General features: G+C 41.7%; 1 protein-coding gene across 1 annotated transcript in view; it reads right to left on the bottom strand.

The window, feature by feature from the left end:
* The window catches only part of LOC127418542 (uncharacterized), a 164512-nt gene that overhangs the window by 97296 nt on the left and 40212 nt on the right, over positions 1 to 27004 (bottom strand). The window contains 2 exon segments of the mRNA XM_051659121.1: positions 24017 to 24716; positions 24848 to 25030. Coding sequence (XP_051515081.1) covers positions 24017 to 24716; positions 24848 to 25030 — 883 coding nt within the window.

Below are 27004 nucleotides of genomic sequence, written 5' to 3'. Positions count from 1 at the left end.
AATGACACGCACATTCATAGAGTTCTGGGCCTCGTTTCCCAATAACGATTGATCTTAGCTGTTAAGAGCATTTTATGAACGTTCGTTATTTTTTATGTGCACCCAGGGTGTGATATAGCACCCGCAAAATGCAAGGAGGCTCAATCCAGATCCCGAGCTCCTCCTCCAAATGTATTTCATGCATGAGTAATTTTGCTCATCTGCCTGCAACAGGTGGGTGACCTGTAAGATGTCTCGAGTGACACGTGACAAGAAACGCTGTTAGTCAAAAAGACGCGCTTGAAGAAACACACTTTATTATATTTTTAAGAACAGACAAAAGAAAAGCCGTCAGTGCTCGTGTCTGATTCGCTGTTTGTTCAGAGGCGTGCAACGGGACCCTGTCTCGTGAGCAAGCGCATGTAAAGAGTTATCACTCCTTTTTTCTCTGTTTCATTCAACAAAACTGTTTGGAAGAATAATGTCGTCTATGAGAATGCTGCAAATGATCTCCGATCATCTCATGAGGTGCTGTGAGTTTTGCTTTATTTCCACGGAGCAGAACATTGTGAACGCAACTCTGCAGGTTCAGTAATATATAAAGGTATCTTTGCATTAAAGAAAAAGACAAAAGTGATTAAATCATAAAGTAATGCAAGACACGTTCAATTTTGTTCTATTTTCTTTTCTTTAGGCAGCATAAACTGTATTACCAAAACGCAAAACAAACACATTCGATAAGAACACACATTTGGCAGCATTTCTTGGGAACACAAGGGAATTCATTAGGCTTATTTATTATGATGATTATTATAATTATCTTTACATTTATAATTGTCTTTAGTTCTTAATTTGCACCTGTTGCTGCGTACTAATACCAGCGTGATGGCAAATTGGGTTGTTGGAGATGGTAAATGTTTCGATTTGGGGAGATGGTTATATATAAGATTTTTTAATCACTTCGTTATTTTAATTGCTTTTTCGTTTCATTTAAAGTGCAGTTTGAATTTAGAAATGTCTTTTGTTTAATTTTTTCGTGTTTCAATAAATGAATTACATTTTTAAAGCAAAATCAATAAAGCAAAAATATTCACCGACCTTGGGGGTTGACCGTATAATCGGATATCGCGATATTTTAAATGCGATTATCATTAAAATATTTTTTACATATTTTATGAGCAATTGTAAAATGAAGTAATTTTATGGAGACCCGCACAAACGCGTTATCAAATCCGTATTGCAACATGTTACCTATTCATTTTTGCATATTTGTTTGTTTTTGAGTAGTCTATGGGAAAATTTAAACATTTTATTTTATTGAAAAACCTTGTTTTTGAAAATAGTAAATTATTCGTTTTTGCTATGGCTCTTTCAAAAAAATGCATCAACCAAAAATTAAAAAACTGGCTCGTTAGTGAAAAAAGTTGAAAAATTGTTGCATAACATAAATGATTTCTTTTACCAATCATTTTATTTATTTTACATGAAAATAATAGTTAATTAAATGCTAAGAAATGGAGAAATCAAATAGTTCTGCATGATAGTAATTATTATAATAATATATACTGTATATTTATAAATATTATAATAATAATTCACTCGCTGCTCCCAATAACGCACAGATGATAAGCGAAATAAACATATTTCGAACAGAAACAAAATCCCTCAAAAGGAAATAATAACTTTTTGAATTATTTAAAATAGTAAAGGTGAATCTGCTGTTGTGTGATTTATTAAGAACAAAGTGTCTGAAACATTCTTTGTTTCATAGAAGAATAAAATGGTCTTCTTTTATCATTTTCAGATTTACCTGCCCCTGTACGTCTTGTAAAGGTAAACAAACTGTGGTTGCTCGCTTTCCATAACCATCAGACAATCTCTTCTTATCCAAGTGAGCTGTAATAAGCTCTCAGTAGACGGCGGTAATTCACTATTTTTGTTTGTGATCTGCCATTACAAAAGACGACGACCACGCTGCCTGATCTGATCAGCAGACAGAAATATGCTGCCAGATCGTCTGACGTTTTGCTGGTAAAAGTTTGGCTATTATGCAACAAGGAAGGCTATTAGTTATAATCTGACCAACATGATGTAGCGTTTGGTCAGGCTACACTGCTACTTGCTGGAAAAAGTAGTTAGCTACTGGAAAAGCTAGTCTGTTTTAAAAGCAGCTGAGCTACTGTCAAGCTACTGAAAAGTATAAAGTAAGTAGCATTGCTATATGTAGTTAGCTACTCCCCAACACTGCCCATGCAGTAGCTCCTGTTGACTTCCTGTTCCAGTTACTGCCAGCACGTTCCATGAGTGTTTGTAGCTTTCTAGCCTGCTTAGCATTGCTTAGTCTTATTCTTATACGTTCATTGTTTTATCCTTTGCCACTTTACCGCATGCTTCTGGCTTTTCTACTGTTTAAAATGTGTGTATTTTACCGTGCACACCCGTTTTCTCTCTTTTTTTCTTTTCCCGCTTGTCTACATCTCATGTCTGGACTGTGTGCATTTGTTTTCTCCACTGTGTTTTACACGGATTATTGCATCAATCTCAAACATCTGCTAATCAGGAACCACATCGACCTCAAACCCTAGCTGCTCAAGAACAACCATAACATCAACAACAACAACAAAAAATTGCGGTAAGTCATGGCATCCACTCATGTTATTTCTTACTGCATTGCATGCCACATGTTTACTATATCTTCTTCCGTCAGCAGTGAGGGATTCACATGTGATAAATGTAAGGAATGAGTCAGGCTGACAAGAGAAGGATAATGAATTAGAGACATGCATCCGAATGCTAGTGGAGGTCAGTGAGAAGCCGGTAGATACTGTTTTAGATGCGGGTAGTACAGCGAGCAACACACACACTTTGGTTCCGGCTGAAGAGCCCCTGCAGCAGGGCGTTTGGGTGACGTCTCGGAGGCATACTCGCTCAGCACAGCGACACCACTCTTCTGTTCCTGTTAGGGTTTCCAATCGATTCTCCCCACTCAGTGATGCACCCACTGAGAATCATGTTGAAAGAGCCTTAATAATTGGTGATTCTATTGTAAGGAACATGGAAATAGAGACTCCAGCCACCATTGTTAAATGCATTTCTGGGGCTCGAGGGTCTGACATCAGATCAAATTTATAAGTGTTGGCTAATGCTAAATGTAGATTTTCTAAAATTGTTATTCATGTCGGCACTATCGATGTCCGGCTTCGCCAGTCGGAGATCACTAAAGAATGTTAAAGAGGTGTGTAAACTTGTAAAAACTGTCAGACACTGTAATATGCTCTGGTCCCCTCCCTGCTCATCGTGGTGACGAGGTTTATAGTAGATTAGTGTCGCTGAATGGCTGGATGTCTGAGTGGTGTCCGGAGAATAGCATAGAATTTAAAGACAATTGGAAGAGTTTTTGGTGTAGACCTGACCTGCTAAAGAGAGACAGTATAATTGTTCACGTTCTTTTGCATACATACCAGCTATACATCTGTATTTAGGGAGAGTTACTAGCATCAACATATGTTTAAAACCAATTAAGAACCAAAGCAGCGGAAGTCGCATGGCGCCATGCGAGGGTCGGAGGTGTGAACGACGAGCTCTGAGCACTTTGCTAGTTTTTAATTCTTTTTGTATCATAAACCGATGAGATTACACCCTGCTACACAATTGTTCTAAGTCGTCAACATGTCAAAGAATTCAAAATATTAAAAGACACTACGTGCTCAAGCTGATACCCCAGACAGGGCCGCAGACCAGGGACCAGCGGCAACTGTCCAGCATGTCAGTGATGCAACGAAAGTCGTAGTGGACCTGGAGGATATTGCTGTAATACGTCAATCGATTACGGCGATGGAGGTGAAATTACAAGAATTGGGGATGTCGAGAAACAGATCGATTATCTGGAGTCATCGGAGAGGGAAAAGCTGGAAGACCTTGAGAATCGTAATCGCCGAAACAATGTTCGAATTGTTGGAATTCCTGAGAACGAGGAAGGCTGAGATATGGTGAAGTTCCTAGACGAGCTCTTCCCGAGTCTGCTCGACATAACAGGCCATAAGCTGGAAATCGAGCGAGCTCACAGAGACCCGGCTCGCAGATCCGCTGAGGGAGACAGGCCCCAATCAATTCTGGCCAAATTTCTGAGATCATCCGATAAAGATCTTGTGTTACACATGGCGAGGAGTAAAGGAAGGCTTCCTTGGAAAAAACATGACTGTCTGAGGAAACTGGGTGCCATTTTGTTTCTTTTTGTATTGGTTCCGCCTAGCGGCTGGAGTTTGTTTTGTGTAGTAACGCTCTTTCAAGAAACTCTTGCATCTACGGAGGGTCGCTTTTGCACTGATGTTCCTGGCCAAATTGAGAATAGATACTAAGGATGGCCGCAAAATGTTTACATGCCCAAAACAAGCGATGTCTTTCATAAAATCAATGGACTGAGGAAGCCATGGTGTGTTTCTCACATTGCTGCCAAGTGACCTTGTCTCACTGAACATTCACTTGACCGTCCAAGGAAGCTTGGTGCCTTTTTGTTTCTTTTTGTGCTGGCTCCGCCAAGCGGCTGGAGTTTGTTTTGTGGAATAACACTCCTTCGGGACAGTTGTGGATGAATCTGCATGTTCCTTGTGTTCATGCCTCCTACTGGCTGGAGTTTGTTTTGTGGAGTAACACTCCAAGAAACTCTTACATCGATCAGTGGAATACATTTCAAAAGTAACCCTCCCAACCCTGTATATATATAAAATAGCCTATATGTGTGCAGGGTTGGGAGGGTTAATTTTGAAATGTATTCCACTACAGATTACAGAATACATGCTGTAAAATGTAATTTGTAACGTATTCCATTAGATTACTCAAGGTCAGTAACATATTCAAAATACTTTGGATTAATAGTATTATAAATATTATAATAATAATTCACTCGCTGCTCCCAATAACGCACAGATGATAAGCGAAATAAACATATTTAGAACAGAAACAAAATCCCTCAAAAGGAAATAATAACTTTTTGAATTATTTAAAATAGTAAAGGTGAATCTGCTGTTGTGTGATTTATTAAGAACAAAGTGTCTGAAACATTCTTTGTTTCATAGAAGAATAAAATGGTCTTCTTTTATCATTTTCAGATTTACCTGCCTGGTAGTACTGGTAGATTTTTTCACTTGTTTTGACTAGAAAAACTCTGCCAGTACAGTAAGACAAAATGCACATGTTAAAAATACATTCTCTGAAAAACCGAAATATCTTATGCAGTGTTGTTTCTAAAACAAGATAAATCAAATTGATCTTGTTTTAAGGATTTTTAGATATTTTTACAGGAAAACAATACAAAAACATATCAAGAATATGATTTTTACCCTAATATCAAAGGTCTTACTAGAAAAAAAAAGAAATTATGATCCAACGTGAATTTTCTTGATGAAAAAATTGAATCGTGTCTGGTAACATGCATGTAAAATGGCTAGAAATAGCATTTTAGCTTAGCGTAAAGCTGACAATTTACACAAGGTTTATTTCTATTTCTTGTGCTCCAAACTTACTTCAAACGTACTTCTCTGTCTGCTCGTATGAATGTAACACATCATAAGAAAGTGTTTCACCGCTGTTCAAATGCACTTTGGATTGCATCATTTATATGTATAAATGTTTTCCATCTGAAAGGACTAAATATTAAATTAAACAAATGACAATAAAATGCAAAGTAATCTCTTCAGTAATCAAAATACTTTTTGAATGTAACTGTATTCTAATTACCAATTATTTAAATAGTAACTAGTGGAATACAGTCCACATTACAGTGGACACAGAATATAAAACAAGGTAAGAGTATAAATAGACATACAAATAATAGGACATATAACAGAATGGCATATGTACATGTGCAAGTGGTAATGTTTGTGCAAGGTAGGGGTATGTACAGTTATTTAATTAAATATGTGAATTTACAAATGTACATGACATATGTATTTACATTATTGCACTATGGGGGAGTCCTGAGACAGTTTAATTGTTCATGAAGAAAATGGCCTGAGGGTAAAAACTGTTCTTATGCCTGGATGTACTGGCGCTCGGTGCTCTGTAGCGCTGGCCAGAGGGCAAAAGTTCAAAGAGGGAGTGGTCACGGTGTGTGGGGTCCAGAGTGATTCTACCTGTCCTGCATGTTTCCTCACTCTGGAGACGTACAGTTCTTGGAGGGTGGGCAGTGGGGCATCAATAATCCTCTCTGCAGTCCTGACTGTCCGTTGTAATTTCCTTCTGTCTGATTTAGTGCCTGAACCAAACCAGTGCAGGGGGATTTCTCCTGAAGCCCACTATCATCTCCACTGTTTTGAGCGTGTTCAGCTCAAGGTTGTTGTGACTGCACCAGACAGCCAGCTGATCAGCCTCCCGTCTGTATGCACACTCATCACCGTCGCGGATGAGGCAGATGACCGTGGTGTCGTCTGCAAATTTAAGGAGCTTGACGGTGAGGTCTTTTGCAGTACAGTCATTCGTGTACAGGGAGAAGAGCAGTGGAGAGAGAACACATCCCCAAGGAGCACCAGTGTTAATAGTTAGGGTACCAGATGTAAGTTTCCCCAGTCTCTATCTGTCAGAAAGCTGGAGATGATGGTATTGAAGGCTGAACTAAAGTCCACAAATAGGATCCTTGTATAAGTCCCAGGTTTGTTGAGGTGTTGCAGGATATAATGCAGTCTCATATTGAGAGCATCATCCACAGACCTGTTTGTTTGGTAAGCAAACTGAAGGGGGTCCAGCAGGGGTCCAGTGATGTCTTTTAGGTAGGCCAAAACCAGTCTCTCAAATGACTTAATGACCACAGACTTGAGAGCGACAGGTCTGTAGTCATTAAGTCCTGTGATTTTTTTTTTTTTTTTTTTTTTTGGGGGACCGGAATGATGGTGGACCATTTGATGAAGCAGGGAACTTTACACTGCTCCAGTGATCTATTGAAGATCTGTGTGAAGATGGGGGCCAGTTGGTCAGTGCAGACTTTCAGACAGGCAGGTGAAACAATGTCTGAGGCTGAGGCTTTCCTAGTCTTTTGTTTCTGGGGGAGGGGTGTGAGACTGGGCTTTTCAAACCTGCAGTAAAACACATGCAGTTAATCAGCCATTAGTTGTCTCTACAGAGTGAGGGGAAGGTGTCTTGTAATTGGTGATGTTTTTAGGCCTTTCCACATAGATGCAGGATCGTTGGCTGAAAACTGTTTTTTCAGCTTTTCAGAGTAGCTTCTTTTAGCCACTCTGATTTCCTTAGTGAGTGTGTTCCTGGCCTGGTTGTACAATGTTTTATTCCCACTTCTGTAAGCATCCTCTTTGGCATGACAAAGCTGTCTGAGTTTTCCTGTAAACCATGGTTTATTGTTATTGAATGATAAAAATGTCCTAGTAGGGATGCACATATCCTCACAGAAACTGATATATGATGTCACAGTATCTGTGAGCTCGTCCAGGTCTGTGGCTGCAGCCTCAAAAACACTCCAATCAGTGCAGTCAAAGCAGGCTTGTAGTTCCAAGTCTGCTTCATTGATCCATCTCTTTACAGTCCTTACTACAGGCTTAGCTGATTTTAGTTTCTGCTTGTAGGTTGGGAGAAGATGAACCAGACAGTGATCAGAGAGTCCTAAAGCTGCACGTGGGACAGAGCGATATGCTTCCTTTCAGTGGTGTAGCAGTAGTCCAATATATTTCTTGCTCTGGTGGGGTATGTGATGTGTTGTTTGTATTTTGGCAGTTCACAGGTGAGGTTAGCTTTTTTAAAATCTCCCAGAATAATGATAAGAGAGTCTGGGTGTTGTTGCTCCATGTCTGTGATGTGATCAGCCAGCTTTTTCAACACTGTGTTCACGCATGCTTGTGGCGGGATATAAACACTCCTAATGAGGAAAAATGGGATTTGATTAAATGAGGAAAACTCCCGCGGCGAGTGGAAAGGCTTACAGTTGATGAAGAGTGCTTCTAAATTAGGACAGCACACCTTCTTCAATGCTGTTACATCTGTACACCAACATTCATTGATGTAAAAGCCTGTTCCATCGCCTCTCATTTTCCCAGATAACTCCAGAGTGACAAAACATGACAAACAAACAAAAGTAACAAAAATGCTAGAGAGCTCCACACCAAAGCAGCCATCTGTGATGTCAGCTTTTCTGGATACTGATGAGTCGGTTTGTGTTTAATGTGTTTTTGGTAATTTGTGAGATTTATATTTGTTTTGATGTTTTGTTCTGTTCATGTTGAGTTTTAATAATCGTAAATGAAGCTTATTATCATCTTATGCAGCGGTTTTGTGACAGACACTTTTAAATATTCAGTTTCAGAAGAAACAAGCAGAAATATCTAAAATTCATGTTTAATTTCTGATCAAATCCAGTGGCTGATTGTAAAGGAGTTCAATTAAGGTGATTATATGTCGAATAAAGCTCGTTATGGGTTAATATCCGATAATATTCTGTCAGGAAAATGAAACCAAACACAAAGCACACAATTATATATACCAAGACACAAAGCTATTTTGTTTAACAGATCTGTTCTTGTGTGTGTAATTATAATAATGTTTTAGAGTTTGATGAATGTCAGTCCATTATAATGATGATGTTTTTGTGTTCAGATGTTCATCATGAGAGAGTAGGTGGATGTGATCTCAGTAGGAACTGATCTCTCCATGCTTGATATTGATGACTTCATCATAGAAATTTCATAGCTGAAGAAAGAGGTGACTCAGTATTTTAAAATGTAATTTAATCCAATTACAAGTATTTGGTTTTGTAATCTGATTATGTAATCCAGGTTACATGTAATCTGTTACTACCCAGCACTGAAATACACTTGTGTCCACTGAGGTAATTTTGAATCACTGTGATGACTTGGCCAATACTTTTTTACATGTTGCTGCAGAGAACACTTGTAAAGCTTCAAGGATCAATATTTAACCCTCACAATTGCCCCTAATCCCCAACCCCAGCCCGACCCCCAACAACACCCCAGTGGTCACATAATTATAGACAAACAAAAAACAACCCCCCCCCCCAAAAAAATATATATATATAACAATCACATACATCCACTACACCTCTTTCTTCACTGTCCCTCCCCAAGAGACCTCCAAAAAAAAAACAGATACTTGCCCCATTTCTCCACAAACAAGTCTAAATTCCCCAGTCTTCTGGATGCTCCCTCTTCAAAAGCTGTCACCCTGCCCATCTCCAAACACCACTCCTGAAATGGGGGCACTCCAACTGACTTCCAACCCCTTAAAATTATCTGTCTGGCAATCATAATGCTAGTTAGGACCCAGGTTTTTTATGTGCTTATTCTCCATATTAATGACCGCCCCATCACCTAAAATACAGAGTCTGGGGCAAAATAAAATTTGAGAGCCTAATACCTCACACATAAAACTGAATCTTCAACCAAAATTCTTGGATCTTAACACATCCCCAAAAGACATGGGTTGTGTCTCCAGCTTCTGATTGACATCGCCAGCAGATGGGTGTCTTTGAGACCAAGCCTATACAATCTAGAGGGGGTCCAATAGACTCTATGTAAAATTTTGAATTGCATAAGGCGCAGCCTTGCATCTCTAGATGCAGACTTGATGTTATTTAGAATCCAAGCCCAAACTCCCTCCTCCAGTACCAAATTTAGATCTTTCTCCCATAATCTCTTAAGAGAAGTTGAAGTTCCGTCCCCCAGACTCTGAATTAGCAGGGAGTAATACACTGATGCCTCATGACCTTTTCCAAAAGCAGTAATCACCACTCCCAGAGTATCTGCCACTTTAGGGGGGTGTAAACTAGGGGCTCTCTCAGGTGGAAGCGACCAATGAGCCAAATGTCTGAGACCGAATGCATATTAATAAAATAACAAAATCTTGGGTAGGCCTAGCCCACCTTTGTCAATCGGTTTATGCAGTTTATTGAAATATAATCTGGAAGTTTACCATTCCAAATGAAGGACTTCACTATGCTATTAAATTGCTTGAAATAAGAGAGGGGGACATCTACAGGGAGAGATTGTAGCAGGTAGTTGAATTTTGGAATACAAATAATTTTAATGACATTAACCTTCCAAATCATAGATAAGGCCATCAGACAACATTCGGCACTTCAGCTCTGCCTCTGCACTTTTAATATTCCCTTCCAACTCCACTAGTTCTCGCGCTTTGGATTTTTTGGCAAATGAGGCATACTGTATGATCCGACCCCTATCAACTGCTTTAAGTGCCTCCCAAGCCACACCCACAGAGGATACCGAGGACCAGTTGGTCTCCATATAGACAATGATTTCAGCCTTTAACATTTGTTGGAATTCTGGATTTTGCAAAAGGGATACATTAAAGCACCAACTATATGATTTATTTTTCTCCGTATGTGGCAACATCTCTAAACTCACCAAGGCATATTCTAAAATAAATCTTATGGACTGATGAAAAAAATGTATAGTCCTACCAGATGAGTTCAAAAGTCTCCAAATATCTGTAAGACCAAGATTTTTACACATCCTGTGAAGTGTCAATTTTGCTCCAAGGGGTTTACACACTTTTGCTTATGATCAAGGATTGAGTCCATCAATAGATTAAAGTCTCCTCTCAATATTATATCATGAGGGGTGCCAGCGGCTTGTAACATCCCTTTAAGATCTATAAAAAAGCCCTGATCATCAGCGTTAGGTGCGTAAATATTAGCCAAAATCAAACTTTGCCACTGAATTTCTGCTAAAACAATAATGACTCTTCCTAATCTTTAATCTGTTTGAGACATTTAAATTGTAGATGCTTTTCAGTGTAGACTCCCCTGCTCTTACTTGAGCCAGCACTAAAGAAAACATGTCCACCCCATATCTTCCCATATTTTTCAGCTTCCTGCAGGGAAAGATGATTTTCTTAAAGAAACACTATATCATATTTCTTACATTTAAGAAGAGAAATAACCTTCCATTATGGGGTGCCCCATCCCATTCACATTCCACATGGAGAGAGACAATCCACTCATATTAACATTTGACATTTTGAAATATCAGAAAAAATAGATTGTGTGCCAAAAATAAAATTATAAAGACCACATTCAAACATTAGTGCAACAATCAAACCCCAAATTTCCCCCGAACCAAACAAACAGAAAAAAGAAAAACATGTGCATTAACCCCGTGCATGACAGTGCCAACCGGTGTCCATCCCACTAAACTCAGTCCATGTATGACTACGAGAGCCCCCGCGACAACTTTGCCATCGAATTGTTCAAGTCTGGTGTTTCTATACAAATTTTGTGAGACAGAATTACACAACAGAAGATAATCTATAAAACAATCTCCAACCAATAGGAGGCATATGCACAAAGAACATGCAGATTCATCCACAACACTCTCCCGAAGGAGTGTTATTCCACAAAACAAACTCCAGCCGCTAGGCGGAACCAGCACAAAAAAGAAACAAAAAAGGCGCCCAGTTTCCTCGGACGGTCAAGTGAATGTTCACTGAGTCAGGCTCACTTGGCTGCAACGTGAGTACCACAAAATAACTTACTCAGTCAATTGACTTTATGAAGGACATCGCTTGCTGGGGACATGTAAATATTTTGTGGCCATCCTTAGCATCTATTCTCAATTTGGCCGGGAACATCAGTGCAAAAGCAACCTTCTGTTGATGTAAGAGTTTCTTGCATTCCTCTCATTGAATTCGCAAAGTCTGGGAACAAGAAAATGCTGCCTTCCAAGAAAGGCTTCCTTTACTCCTCGCCTCGTGTAAAACGAGATCTTTATCCAATGATCTCAGAAATTTGGCCAAACTTGATCGGGGCCTGTCTCCCTTAGCGGATCGCCGAGCTGGAACTCTGTGAGCTTGCTCGATTTCCAGCTTATGGCCTGTTATGTCGAGCAGACTTGGAAAGAGCCCATCCAGGAATTCCACCATATTCTGACCCTCTGCTCCCTCAGGAATTCCAACAATTTGGACATTATTCTGCCGGTTACGGTTCTCCAAATGTTCCAGCTTCTCCCAGACGCGCTCCAAATCCACCCTGGTCGCTAGTGGATTAGCAGCTAATTCCCTCTCGGATGACTCCAGACTCAAGGTGCTGCCATCTTGTGGTGGTGAAGAGTCATCACAATAGCTGGCAAGTTGCATAAGACACCAAGTTTGATTCCTGGTTTACAGAGTGTGGGCATAACCACTTCCGTTTTCACCTGGCACCAGTACGGAGACCACTAAAAATGTCATTTTATATGAGGTGTTAACAGAAAAGAGATTTAAAATGTATTGTAGCTTCGCAATGAAGACACATGAGGTCGAACTCATAAACAGTGTGTTTATTTAAGGCTGTTGTCGGCCACAGCCACGCCATACACTCTGTAATTGTTTAGAGAAGTACACTTAAAAACAGAGGTGAACCCCTTCTGCACAGTCTCCCCTTGCACACATTCATACACTAAACATTCAGGAACAGCTATCAATGCAAGACATTACAACCCAGTAAAATGCATAACACAAATTTCTCTTATCAGTTAGAATAAGACCATAAACAACATGTCAACACGCTACAGTATATATGCGTTACATCAATGACTATGAAGGTAAGAACGATAATAATCTTCAGTAGCTCATCTAAGTTTCTGTGAACATGAATAAATAATGCTAGGCTTGGATACAGATTGAGTAAAATATACAATTTGAAGATGAATATACAACTGCAGGGTAAATAAGGTCATATTAATCCTCTGTTGGACAACATCCAACACATTTATAAAGTTACAATTTCTGTTTGCGTCTTATGTCTGATTACACATGCAACATTTTGGTAACACTTTACAATAAGGTTCATTTCGTAAACATTGGTTAATGCATTTGGTTAATGTTTCATTTTAATATATTATTGTTTATTGTTAAATACCTTTCGTTCATATGCCCCATGTAAATGTATCGATATAAATCAAAATGAATCAAGGTTAATAAATGCTGTAAAAGTACTGTTAGTTGTTATTTCACGTTAGCTATTGCATGTTAACGTACAGAACCTTATTGTAAAGTGCTACCCACAATTTTAACACTATTTACTTCATATTGTTGGTCAGCTCGTCGCTGCTAGTTGAGGAACACAACAATGTAAAGTGAATGTTATCTACAGTCACTGATAAACCACTCTCATTTCTTTCTTGTAAACAGGTTCATGCTGGTCTCCACCAAGTCTCCTTTGGAAGTTTATTCTCAAAGCAACAATAAAGCCCTGCTTACATCGCGATCACACCGTGTGTTCACACTCAGTTTCAATGAGCGTGTGGTGAAAGCTCACAGGCGTCATCTTGTGCAACTAGCCAATTAGACAAGACTATCCAGTATGAATTCTCTCGTGTGTTTTTAGATTGTCTGACCGAGTGAAACTCTTTCCACAGTGTGAGCACTTGTAAGGTTTCTCTCCAGTATGAATTATTTGGTGCTTTTTCAAGTTGCTGGCTGTAATAAAGATCTTCCCACATTCAAAGCACTTATGAGCCGCCACACCGGTATGGATGTTCTGGTGCTCTTTATAATAGGACACACGTGCAAAACTCTTTCCACAAAAAGCACAATTGTAAGGTTTCTCTTTTGAGTGAGTTTTCAGATGTTGTTTTAGGCCTGAAATTACTACAAATGTTTTACCACACTTGTCACATTCAAATGGTCTTTCTCCAGAGTGACGGTGGAGATGAATCTTGAGATCGTGTGCATATGCAAAACTTTTCCCACACTGATGGCACATGTAAGGCTTCTCTCCAGTGTGAACTCTTTTGTGTACATTAAGACATTCTTTACGTGCAAAACCCTTTCCACACTGATGGCATGTGAAGGGCTTCTCTCCAGTGTGAACTCTCATGTGTTTATTAAGGTGGCTTTTAAATGTGAAACTCTTTCCACACTGAGAGCAGGTGAAAGTATTTTTGGGTGCTCTTCTTTGAAGCTTTTTTTGTGATAAATTATTTTCTGTCTTTTCTCCAATTATAAAATCATGATGTTTCTGATACTGATGTTTCTCCTCCACTTCATTCAGTTCTTGATGTTCCTCTTGCTCTTCCATCAGCTCTACACAATGAATAAATTAACAGAAGTCATTCCAAAAGGGACAAACGTAAAATAAATCAAATTGAATGCTAATTTAATGGCAGAACACAAGCGTCCATTATATATTTGTGATTTTTGCTGTGCATCAATTCTGTCTGATAACTGCATTTCATGATTATAGTCATTTAGATTAAATGTGAGCCACAGACACAGAAAGAAAGTCATACATGTTGGGAATAACATGAGGATGAGTACATAATGACAGTTTTCATTTTTGGGTGAACTATTCCTATAATGTCATAATTATAAACGAACAATAATAAGGCTTTAATCAGAAATCCTAATCCAGAGTCATTGTCCCTGAAGATTTTTTTATGATTTTGGAAACATTAAAAGGTTAATTCCAGCATTACTGATGTGACATTTGCAGTGAAAATATGAAGTTTAATTTAACTTTTGAAGTACTCATTGCCAGTATATCAATATATTTTGCATGTATAATCCCAAACCCCTGCACATACAGTCCAGACATCAGAAAACATTTAGTCTAGACAAGTGTTAGAGTTCCCAGTTTAGATAATGAATTAACTTGCATTACAGAAAGTTTTTTTTGTTTTTTTTTTGTGGAGAACACACACTTAAAAACTGTGAATTACAGTCCAGAGATAATACTATGAATCTACACAGAATGTATAAGATTTAACACTCCTAAGAACATGTATGTAGGGCTGGGCGATTTTTTTTAATTTATTTTTTTTATATTGTATCGATTAATTTTAATTTATGTTTTGAAATCATTTTTAAATTTGGAAAGGCACACACCTGTCTATATAAGGTCCCATAGCTGAAAATGCATATCAGAGCAAAACCAATCCATGAGGTCAAAGGAACTGCCTGCAGAGCTCAGACAGGATTGTGTTGAGGCACTGATCTGGGGAAGGCAACAAAAAATTTCAGCAGCATTGAAGGTTTCAAGAGCATAGTGGCCTCCATAATTCTTAAATGGATGAAGTTTGGAACAACCAGGACTCTTCCTAGAGCTGGCCGCCCAGCCAAACTGAGCAATCGGAGGAGAAGGGCCTTGGTAAGGGCAGTGACCAAGAACCTGATGGTCAATCTGGTTGATCTCCAGAGATTATGTGTGGAGATGCGAGAAACTTGCAGAAGGACAGCTGAGAAACAAGATTCTCTGGTCTGATGAAACAAACATTGAACTGTTTGGCCACAATTCGAAGCATCATGTCTGAAGGAAACTAGGCACCGCTCATCACCTGTGCAATACCATCCCAACACTGAAGCCTGGTGGTGGTAGCTTCATGCTGTGGGGGTGTTTTTCAGTGGCAGGGGGTACTGGTCAGGGTTGAAGGAAAGCTGAATGCAGAAAAATACAGAGAAATCCTTAAAGAAAACCTGGTCCAGAGCGCTCAGGACCTCAGACTGGGCAGAAAGTTCAAATTCCAACAGGACAATGACCCTAAGCACACAGCCAAGACAACGCAAGAGTGGCTTAGGGACAAATCTGTGAATGCCCTTGAGTGGCTCAGCCAGAGCCCGGACTTGAACCCAATCAAACGTCTCTGGAGAGACCTGAAAATGGCTGTCCATCGACGGTCCCCATTCAACCTGACAGAGCTTGAGAGGATCTGCAGAGAAGAATGGCAGAAAATCCCCAAATCCAGGTGTGCAAAGCTTGTCATATCATACCAAAACAGACTTGAGGCTGTAATCACTGCCAAAGGTGCTTCAACTAAGTACTGAGTTAAGGGTCTGAATACTTAAGTCAATGTGATATTTCAGTTTTTTCTTTTTAATAAATTTGCAAAGTTATCAAAAATCTGGTTTTGTTTTGTCATTACAGGGTATGGAGTGTAAATTGATGTGAAAAAAAAAAGCATTTCACCACAAGGCTGCAACATAAGAAAATGTGAAAAACATGAAGGGGTCTAAATACTTCCTGAATGCACTGTACTAATGGTTTGATATACTTATGATGAGTACTTTCTAGATAAACTTCATAATTTCTAGATATTAATTTCTAGATAGACTTGGTTGGTTTAGATAAACATCAATACCTACATTGGCTAAAAAGCATCATACAGTTTCCTTATTTTATACTATTATTTCTGAACATCTGCGTTATTTTAAATTAATTAGATTTTAATTTTCCATTTACTTTTGACTACTTCCTGTGTGGTGTACTTTGTTTTTTGCACACCTATGTTTTCTATAATGAATAGAACTTTGATTTCTCTAACCAGGCTGCCATGCATTCTAATAAAAATTATGTTGAAGTTACTTTTTAGTTGAATATATTTAAAAGTTGAATCGACCTTAATTTAAAAAAGTTAAATATCACCCAGCCCTACATGCAGTGTTTAATTTTTATGAACTGTTATTACATAAATGGGGAAAAAATGACTGTGGTGATGGGGGCATGGCCGAGCGACGTCTGTGGTGAGAGAGGCTGCGGTAAGGTTGACAACTGTGGGAAATCACCTCTAACAGCTGCTTTGTGTTTGCAGTGAGAGCAGAGAAGTATTTCAAGGGTAATCCAGACCGCCGGAGGGAGAGAGAGAGCCGAGCCTGAACTTGTGTGTGTGCATTTTGGTTTGCTGAAAAACATTGTAAAACTAAAGAGTTATGAGATTTGTTCACCTGGCCCCCGCTTCCTCCTTGAGAGAATACTAGAACCTTGTCACACTCGTGCTGAAACCCAGGACAGGAGAAAGAATACGCTGCCATCATGTCCTCGCCACTGGAAGAAGTCTTCAAGTCCTTCGCCAGCATCCACCAGGCACAACACCAGGCCCTCATGGAGCTGGAGAAGGAGAAGCGTTTTGAGATTCTCCTCCAGGCCCAAGCGGAGGACAAGCGGGTGTTGCAAAGCTTGCTGCCCCAGGAGGGGGGTTCAGCCATGACCTCAGCAACAGCAGGACTCCATGTGACGCTTGCTAAGATGGCACCACAGGATAACCCGGAGGCCTTCCTGGAGCTCTTCGAGCACACAGCCAGAGCCCTGAAGTGGGCACGCTCGCAGTGGGCGGTCGTTCTGCTGCTGCTGCTGTCTGGGGAAGCCCAACTTGTGGTACAACAACTCCCGGTTGCCAACCTTCTGGAGTATGCCGATTTGAAGAAAGCCATTCTACAACGGGTCGGCCGCAGCCCAGAACAGTACCTCCAGCGGTTCCACACACTGACACTGAGCGATGACGACTGCCCGTTTGCTTTTGCACAACAGCTCCGCAATGCCTGCCGGTGGTGGTTGCTGGCTGAGGAGAAAAGCGACGATGTCATCAACATCATGGTGCTGGAGCAGTTAGTCTCCCGCTGCTGAAGGAGACAGTGAAGTGGGTCCAGTACCACCATCTGGCATCACTGGAGGAGGCGATCCAGTTAGCTGAGCACCATATAGCAGCATATCCGGGGGCCGGTGAGCTTTCTCTCTCTCCTTTCCCTCCCCCCATCCTCATCCTGTTCCCCAGAAATGGGGAACTCCCTTAAGAAAACCGGTTCCCTGGTCCCGTGGGCCATTCATCCCATTGGCTGTCCCTAACCCTCTCCGTTCTCCCCCACAGGCTGGTGAATCTGCTGTCGCATGTGTGGCCGTGAAGTCTGGGCTGGTCTGCTGGAGCTGCGGGGGTCCTGGGTATTTCCTGGACTGATGCCCCACAATAGAGGAGGAGACATTGGTCTGGGTCCCTGACGCGCCACAGGCCGCCCCCGATCGAGCAGGAGCATATCAAATACCTTTGAGTATAAGGGGGGTACATATCAAGCCTTGGTGGATTCAAGTTGTAATCAAACTTTCATTCACTAAAGCTTGATTCAGTCCGGCATTATCTGCCTTACGGAAACTTGGATGTCTGCGGAGATTCCAGATTCAGCCATTGAACCCACGGGGTCCTCCGTGCACCGAGCGGACAGAGCGAAAGACCTCTCAGGTAAAAGCAGAGGTGGTGGTGTATGTTTTATGATCAACAAATCCTGGTGTGATCAGAGGAATGTACATTCTATCAAGTCTTTCTGCTCTCCTGTTCTGGAATTTCTCATGCTCCTGTGTCGACCATTCTGGCTACCGAGGGAATTCACAGCGGTCATTATCACTGCCGGACACTCAAGGAACTGTATGGGAGTATAAGTGAGCAGGAAACCGCGCACCCTGAGGCCGTGTTCATTGTGAACGGGGACTTTAATAAAGCCAGTTTCAAATCAGTCGCACCAAAATACCACCAACACATTAGTTTCAACACACGAGGGGACCGGGTTTTGGACCATTGCTACTCTCCCTTCCGGGATGGCTACAAATCCCACCCCCGCCCACCATTTGGCAAATCGGACCACTCTTCCATTCTGCTTCTGCCCGCTTACAGGCAGAAACTGAAACAGGAAGCACCCACCCTCAGAACGATCCAGTGCTGGTCGGACCAATCAGACTCTACGCTACAAGACTGTTTTGATCACACGGACTAGGAGATGTTCTGGTCCGCCTCTGATGACGACATCGAGGTTTACGCTGATAGCGTAATGTGTTTTATCAAAAAGTGCATGGAGGACGTAGTTCTGACCAGAACAATATGGATCTATCCGAACCAGAAGCCATGGATAAATAGCGATGTTCGCGCGGCACTTAATGTGCGGACCTCCGCTTTCAATTCCGGAAATGTGGAGGAGCATAAACAAGCCAGTTATGCCCTCCGAAAAACAGAACAGCAAAACGCCAGTACAGGAACAAGATTGAAGGACAGTTTAACACCACCAACTCTAGAAGCATGTGACAGGGAATTAACATCATCATGGACTTTAAAGGGAATAAAAACTCCGCCATGAAAACAGCTGCCTCTCTCCCGGATGAGCTAAATACTTTTTATGCTCGTTTTGAGGGAAATAACACCGCCCTCACGGAGAGAGCTCTCACGGCCAAAGCTACAGGGGTTAGTTCACTCTCCGTCTCTGTAGCAGATGTAACCCGATCCTTCCGACGGGTGAATATCCGCAAAGCCGCGGGCCCAGACGGCATTCCGGGCCGTGTCATCAGAGCGTGTGCGAACCAGCTGGCTGGTGTTTTTACGGACATTTTCAACCTTTCCCTCTCTTTGTCTGTAGTCCCCACATGCTTTAAAACATCCACCACTGTGCCTGTTCCAAAGCAATCAAAAATCACTTGCTTAAATGACTGGCGTCCTGTTGCTCTGACCCCCATCATCAGCAAATGCTTTGAGAGACTAATCAGAGATTACATCTGCTCTGTGCTGCCTCTCTCTCTAGACCCATTGCAGTTTGCTTACCGCAACAACCGCTCCACTGATGATGCCATTGCATCTACAATACACACTGCTCTCTCCCACCTGGAAAAAAAGAACACATGTGAGAATGCTGTTTGTAGACTACAGCTCAGCATTCAACACCATACTGCCCTCCAAGCTTGATGAGAAACTCTGGGCTCTGGGCTTAAACAGCTCGCTGTGCAGCTGGATCCTGGACTTCCTGTCAAGCAGACGCCAGGTGGTTAGAATAGGCAGCAACATCTCCTCATCACTGACCCTCAACACTGGAGCCCCATAGGGCTGTGTTCTCAGCCCACTCTTGTATTCCTTGTACACACATGACTGTGTGGCAACACATAGCTCCAATGCCATCATTAAGTTTGCTGATGGTATGTCTGATCACTGACAATGATGAAACAGCTTACAGAGAGGAGGTGCACACTCTGACACACTGGTGTCAGGAGCACAACCTCTCCCTCAACGTCAGTAAGACAAAGGAACTTGTGGTGGACTTCAGAAGGAAAGACAGAGAACACAGTCCCATCACCATCAATGGAGCACCAGTGGAGAGAGTCAGCAGCTTCAAGTTTCTGGGTGTCCACATCACTGAAGAACTCACATGGTCCATCCACACTGAAGTCGTTGTGAAGAAGGCTCATCAGCGCCTCTTCTTCCTGAGATGGCTGAGGAAGTTTGGAATGAACCGCCACATCCTCACACGGTTCTACACCTGCACTGTAGAGAGCATCCTGGTACGGCAATAGCACAGCCCACAACCACAAAGCACTGCAAAGGGTGGTGCGAACTGCCAGACACATCATCGGAGGTGAGCTTCCCTCCCTCCAGGAAATATATACAAGGTGGTGTGTGAAAAAAGCTCGGAGGATCATCAGAGACTCCAGCCACCCGAGCCATGGGCTGTTCTCACTGCTACCATCAGTCAGGCGATATCGCAGCATCAGGACCCGCACCAGCCGACTCCATGATAGCTTCATCCCCCAAGCAATCAGACTTTTGAACTCTTGATCTCCCATGATCAAAATACATCAGCACTGCACTTTATTATTATTATTACTCTTACTCTTATATCTCACACCGGACTGTCATAAATTATATTATTATTATATTATGTCAATTATGTCAGCCTGAATGTCAATACAGTACAATACAACCTACTGTACATTCTATATATACTACTATATATACTTTATTTTTATTGAATAATGTGTATCTATATTGTGCGTATTGTATACTGTACAGTATAAGTTATCATTTGTATATTGTGTTGTGTGTAATTATGTGTATATTAGACTTTAAATTGTGTTGTGTTAATTGATGTTATTGTAAATTGGTATATGTCTCATCACTGTCATGACTGCTATATTGATCGGAACTGCACCCAAGAATTTCACACACCATTGCACTTGTGTATATGGCTGTGTGACAATAAATGTGATTTGATTTTTGATTTGATTTGACTTTCATTCACCAAAGCTTGATTCAATCCGAGGCTTTGGATACAAGCCGGCGGATGAAGGTAAGGTGTGTGCACGGAGATATTCACGATTACCCGTTAGTGATCATCATCATTCAATTTCAGGGACAAATGCTGCGGTTTGTCCCAGCCTCACCCATCCACTAATCTTGGGTACGAATTGGCTGGCATTTACTGCTAAATTGAGGGAAATTTGTGTGGATGGGTCCTGTAACAAAGTGTCTCGGTGTGGCTTGCAATTTACTGGCTGGGGAGGTGGAGCTGGGGCCGTCTATGTCAGAATGATGTAAGGGAGGGGGAAGTTTCGGCTTCCCCAGCCCTTAGAGGACTCCCTGCAGGGGATTTCCCTCTGGAGCAGATGCGAGAAGAGACTCTTAGGCACTCCTTTGATCAGGTGAAAGTGATTGATGGTCAACGCCTCCAGCCAGACATTGCACTCGCATATCCATATTTTATCAAGGATCGGTTATATCGAGTGACACAGGACGCTCACACAAAGGAAGATACAACCTAATTGTTAGTACCGAAGAGCCGCTGGGAAATGTTGTTCCAGACGGCTCATTATAATCCAATGGCAGGTCACTTAGGGCAGGAAAAGACAATGAACCATTTAATGGCCTGTTTCTACTGGCTAGGCATTCACAGGGATGTTCGCAGATGGTGTGCGGCATGCTGTGAATGTCAGCTTGTGAATCCGCCGGCCACCCAAGAGCGCCATTCCCTTGACTGAGGTCCCCTTTGAACGAATTGACATGGACCAATTAACACAGGAGAATTTGCTCCAGGCTCAAGAACGTCAAAGTCGGCTGTATAATAGGGGTACTCGGCTATGGGAATTTGCACCGGGAGATAAAGTTCTTGTATTACTCCCTGCATCAAGCTCTAAATTACTCGCCAAGTGGCAAGGGCCCTTTGAGGTCACAAGACGAGTCGGGGAAATCGCTTATGAGGTAAAACTAATGGATAGAGGTGGAGCACGTCAGATTTACCACCTCAATCTCCTAAAACCATGGAGAGAGGCGGTTCCGGTGACTTTGGCATGGTGGTCCCGGAGAGGGAGGAGCTCGGACAGGAGGTGAACTTAAAAGCCAAGAGAGAGCCGAGCCTGAACTTGAGTGTGTGTGTTCGTTTTGGTGTGCTGAAAAGCATTGTAAAAATATAGAGTTACGACATCTGTTCACCTGGCACCCGCTTCCTCCTTGAGAGAGTACTAGAACCTTGTCACACCGACGTTACAGACCTGACATTTGTGAGGCTGCACTTACATGATGAGGGAAAGCCATCCAAAACAGTTTAAAAACCCTTAAACTTTGACCTCTTTAACAGCAGTATAGTTTCCGTCAAGGTTGCATGATGAATTGAAATAAGACTGAAATATCCATTTGTCCTTGCACGATTGCTACACCTCAAAAGGCTGTGTTTTAAAATATAGTCTGAATTGACCGCTTCAGTCAGTGCTGCGTGAGCGAGTGGCGCCCTCTAAAGTTGTGTGTATGGCACATGCTGAACAGCGCAATAATATAAAATAATGCTTATTAAATAACTAATCAAATTGCTAGGTTTGTCAAAATGATCCCTTCCCAAATGTTAGCTATTAATGCAATAAGACTGAAACATCACAGATCAAAGCAATAAAAAGCGATCTATCTGAATCATCATGGGGGGAAAAAACACTGTTTGATTCATCATATGATTTGATATGAAGTGTCCGTACCGGTCACCTGTACGCAATAAGCCCCGTTCACACTGCTAGTGACATCGCGCGACGAAGCGACACGATCCCATTCGTTTTCAACGGGAGCACAGTGACATGAGCTGTCGCCACCATTGGAGACAGAAATCGCTGTGGAGAGCGACAAGATAAGTTGAGAAAATTTCAACTTTATGCAAATGACGAGCGACATTGACAAGCGAATACCGACGAGTCACACCATCCATCTCCAGGTAATGAGAAAGATACTGGAGTTGAGATGGAGAAGTAAAACGTTTCTGTGTGCTCTATATCATTTGTCTGTAAACACATTACATAGATATGGGCTAATAAAATGATGCGTGGAAAACTGTGACGGCATTCTGAGTGAGTTTGATTCATATATTGATATAACTTTTGTCTTGTTTAATGATATGATGCATTGAGCGCTGCTGCAGGTTATATAAAATGCTCTCCACTGCAGAATGTCCATTTTTAGAGGCAAAAGAACTGATTTCTTGTCAAATTAGAATGACATCTTAGTTTTATCGGCAGTATCATCTGTAATCAGCATTCCAAACGCTATTATGGCAAGTTGTGCAGTCCACCAATAATGTTAGATCGGCGGCAGCAGAAGGAACGCCCACCAGCAACACAGATCGCAAAGTCGTGCGGCACCAAGAGACAAAGCCGCCTGCAGTGTGAATGGGGCATATAATGGGTTTTTAAATTAAAGAGAGACCATTTGTTCATATCAACTTATTTGAATTAATATTGTTTAAAGCAGTGGTTCTCAACCAGGGGGCCGGGACCCACAAGGGGGCCACAGCACACTTTCAAGGGGGCCTCAAAATGAATTAAAATTCATTTAAAATAAGAAATATTAAAATAATTAAAATAATCCTACTTAATTTTAATGCTAAAAAATACTTTAAGATGTATGCCTACAAATTATAAACAGACTCTTTCTGAAACTTCTAGAATCAAAAATTATCCATGATTATTTTAATCATACATGTCTACTTTTGGGCTACTGATTCCTTGTCAAACTGATTCCTTGTCAAATTAGAATGACATCTTAGTTTTATCGGCATTATCATCTGTAATCAGCATTTCAAACACTACTATGACAAGTTGTGCAGTCCACCAATAACGTTAGAGCGGCGGCAGCAGTAGGAACGCCCACCAGCAACACAGATCGCAAAGTCGTGCGACACCAAGAGACAAAGCCGCCTGCAGTGTGAATGGGGCATTATAATGGGTGTTTAAATTAAAGAGAGACCATAGGTTCTTATAGCAACTTATTTTTCTTAATATTAAAGGATATAAAATTAACCTCTAAACCGTTACATACAGTATGTGACAAAGTACTGAAATGCAGCAAACCCCATAAATGTTGCTTCTTCTATTGCTTAAAATTAAATTTTTCTATGGTATAGATGACAAATGCCAATAAAAATAACGGAACTTTTAAGTGACTTTTGAGTTATAAAACCGCCTTTGTTGTAACAGATTCTGACATAAAAGTCGAGAGTCATAAAAAATAAATAAAACAACATTAAAGAAAAATACCTAAAGGAATGAAATCCTCATCATCTTCATCACTCTGTTCTTTCTCTGTTGATGTCTCATCATCATCATCACTCTGTTGTTCCTCTGTTGCGTTTTCTTCTTTTATCTCCACCAGCTTCACTTCAATCTTCACTGGTGTCTGCAGCATCTGCTGATCATCTTCATCACTCTGTTGTTCCTCTGTTGATGTCTCATCATCATCTTCATCACTCTGTTGTTCCTCTGCTGTGTTTTCTTCTTTTATCTCCAACAGCTTCACTTCAGTCTTCACTGGTGTCTGCAGCATCTGCTGTTCATCATCATCTTCGTCACTCTGTTGTTCCTCTGTTGATGTCTCATCATGATCTTCATCACTCTGTTGTTCCTCTGCTGTGTTTTCTTCTTTTATCTCCACCAGCTTCACTTCAATCTTCACTGGTGTCTGCAGCATCTGCTGTTCTCCAGCATTACAGACAGAAGTCAGAGACTCTGTGGAGGTTTGATCACCCTGATTACTGTCACACACACTCTCCTGAGCATCAGTAGAACAGAGTAAAGTGAGCTGTGAGTCCTGTGTGTCTCTGGATCTCTGTTCAGAGAGTTTGTCCAGCAGCCGCTGTGGTGTGGACTGATCTCTGCCGCTCCACACTGAATCCTGACATTCTGTGGAGGTCCCATCAGTCACACACACTGAAGATTGACAGGAAACCTTTTCCAGCTCCTGACAAACACAACACAATCACATCTGTACCGTTCATCATCACAGAGTCACAGTCATATCACATCATTTGAAACTTACAATCTCAACTTTAACTCGCTCTAAACAGGTAAAGGATGAAATGAACGTTTAACCTGTAACCTGTCATCTCTCTCCATCAGCTTTGCGTTCAGTGACGTCACCTCTTTCTTCAGTGACGTCACCTCTTTCTTCAGCTGAGAGATTTCTGTGATGAAATCATCAATATCCAGCATGGACAGATCAGTTCCTACTGATTTACAGAAGATCACATCCACCTGCTCTCTCATGATGAACATCTGAACACAAAAACATCATCATTATAATGGACTGACATTCATCAAACTCTAAAACATTATTATAATTACACACACAAGAACAGATCTGTTAAACAAAATAGCTTTGTGTCTTGGTATATATAATTGTGTTTTTTGTGTTTGGTTTCATTTTCCTGACAGAATATTCTCGGATATTAACCCATAACGAGCTTTATTCGACATATAATCACCTTCATTGAACTCATTTAAAATCTACATCTTGATTTAACGAGCTCATTTATCAGAAATTAACCATGATATTCAGATATTTCTGCTTATTCTCCTGAAACTGAATATTTTAAAGCGTGTGTCACAAAACTGCCACATAAGACGATAATAAGATTCGTTTACGATCATTAAAACTCAGCAAGAACAGAAAAAAACATCAAAAAAATATAAATCTCACATATTACCAAAAAAACACATTAAACACGAACCGACTGAGCGTTTAAACTGTGAGTTCCTCTTTCTTCTTCTCGTGTTTAATGGCGGTTTGCAAAACAATTTATGATGCTTTCACGCCAACTAGTGGACTGGAGTGAGTGTATGTGTGAGTGAGTGAGTGAGTGAGTGAGTGAGTGTGTGTGTGTGTGAGAGAGAGAGAGAGAGTGTGTGTGTGTGTGTGTGTGTGTGTGTGTACAGGTTTTACTATCCTTGTGGGGACCAAATGTCCCCACAAGGATAGTAAAACGTCCTGGTTACTTTTGTAACCTCCGTTCCCTGATGGAGGGAACGAGACGTTGTGTCGATGTAGTGACAATAGGGGTCACTCTTGGGAGCCCTAAACACCTCTGATCTTTGAAAAAAGGCCAATGGGAAATGGCGAGTAGAATTTGCATGCCACTCCTCTGGACATACAGGTATAAAAGGAGCTGGTATGCAACCACTCATTCAGGTTTTGTGCTGAGGAGCCGAGACAAGGTCCCGGCCATTTCAGTGGGTAGTTCAGCGTTGTGGCAAGAGGGACACAACGTCTCATTCCCTCCATCAGAGAATGGAGGTTACGAAAGTAACCAGGACGTTCCCTATCTGTCACTTACTCAACGTTGTGTCGATGTAGTGACACTAAGGGTCCCTATACAAAATGCCACGACTACTGAACTGTGTTACGTGGACTAGCGGTGCGAGACGGGCAGACCTCTGTGTGCCTCGTAGCCAGTGCACCAGGCCGTCACGTAACCTCCCCCAACGCTCTTATGAGCGTCAAACGGTCCTTCGGGAACAAGTCGACTGCCCAACAAATAGGGACAGGCCAGCCCAGCCGTGGCCTCTTTTCCTCTTTTTTCTCCCCAAAAAGAGTGCAATTTGTTAACCGACTGGGGGCCATAAATGTCTATGTCAGGGGGGTGTCACTACCAAGGGGAAGACACCGTGGAGACCACACCCCACCCAGAGAAGGGGGGGGGGGGGTATTTCGAGTGGAAATACCTCACATGGTCTTACCGAGTCTTGTCGGAAGTATGTCATGTGGAGAAGTCGCCTGGTAGGTCCTACCCGAGGGGGGAGGAGTTTCTACAAGCATGGTGACCAGGGGCAGAGGGGCATGTGCCCAAGGAAGACGCAGTTTACCAACAGGGAAATGATTTAGCGGAAGATATATCACATGGGGTCACCTATGGGGAACCAGCGCATGTGGAGCACCTACCCCAGTACAGGGCTTAGTTAGCACATGTACTGGGCTAGCAGTGAGTTTCTTCGCAAACTCGTCTGCCACAGGGCTAAGGAGGAAAATCATCCAGGGATCACAACTTGTGAACACGACTGGGAGTCAAAGGCACACATCTTCACCTCATAAGAGGGGAGGATCACGAGAGAGTAGCCCAGACCGAAATCCAGGCACAATTCACTGACAGAGAATGCCTGCAGGTCCCCTACCCTCTTGATGGAAGTGAGCGCAGTCAGGAGGGCAGTCTTCAAAGAGAGTGGCTTAAGCTCAGCTGACTCCAGGGGCTTGAA

This window comes from Myxocyprinus asiaticus, chromosome 28 (genome assembly GCF_019703515.2).
Source record: "Myxocyprinus asiaticus isolate MX2 ecotype Aquarium Trade chromosome 28, UBuf_Myxa_2, whole genome shotgun sequence".
In the NCBI taxonomy this organism is placed as follows: Eukaryota; Metazoa; Chordata; class Actinopteri; order Cypriniformes; family Catostomidae; genus Myxocyprinus; species Myxocyprinus asiaticus.
This window is presented reverse-complemented; position numbering and strand designations above follow the sequence as displayed.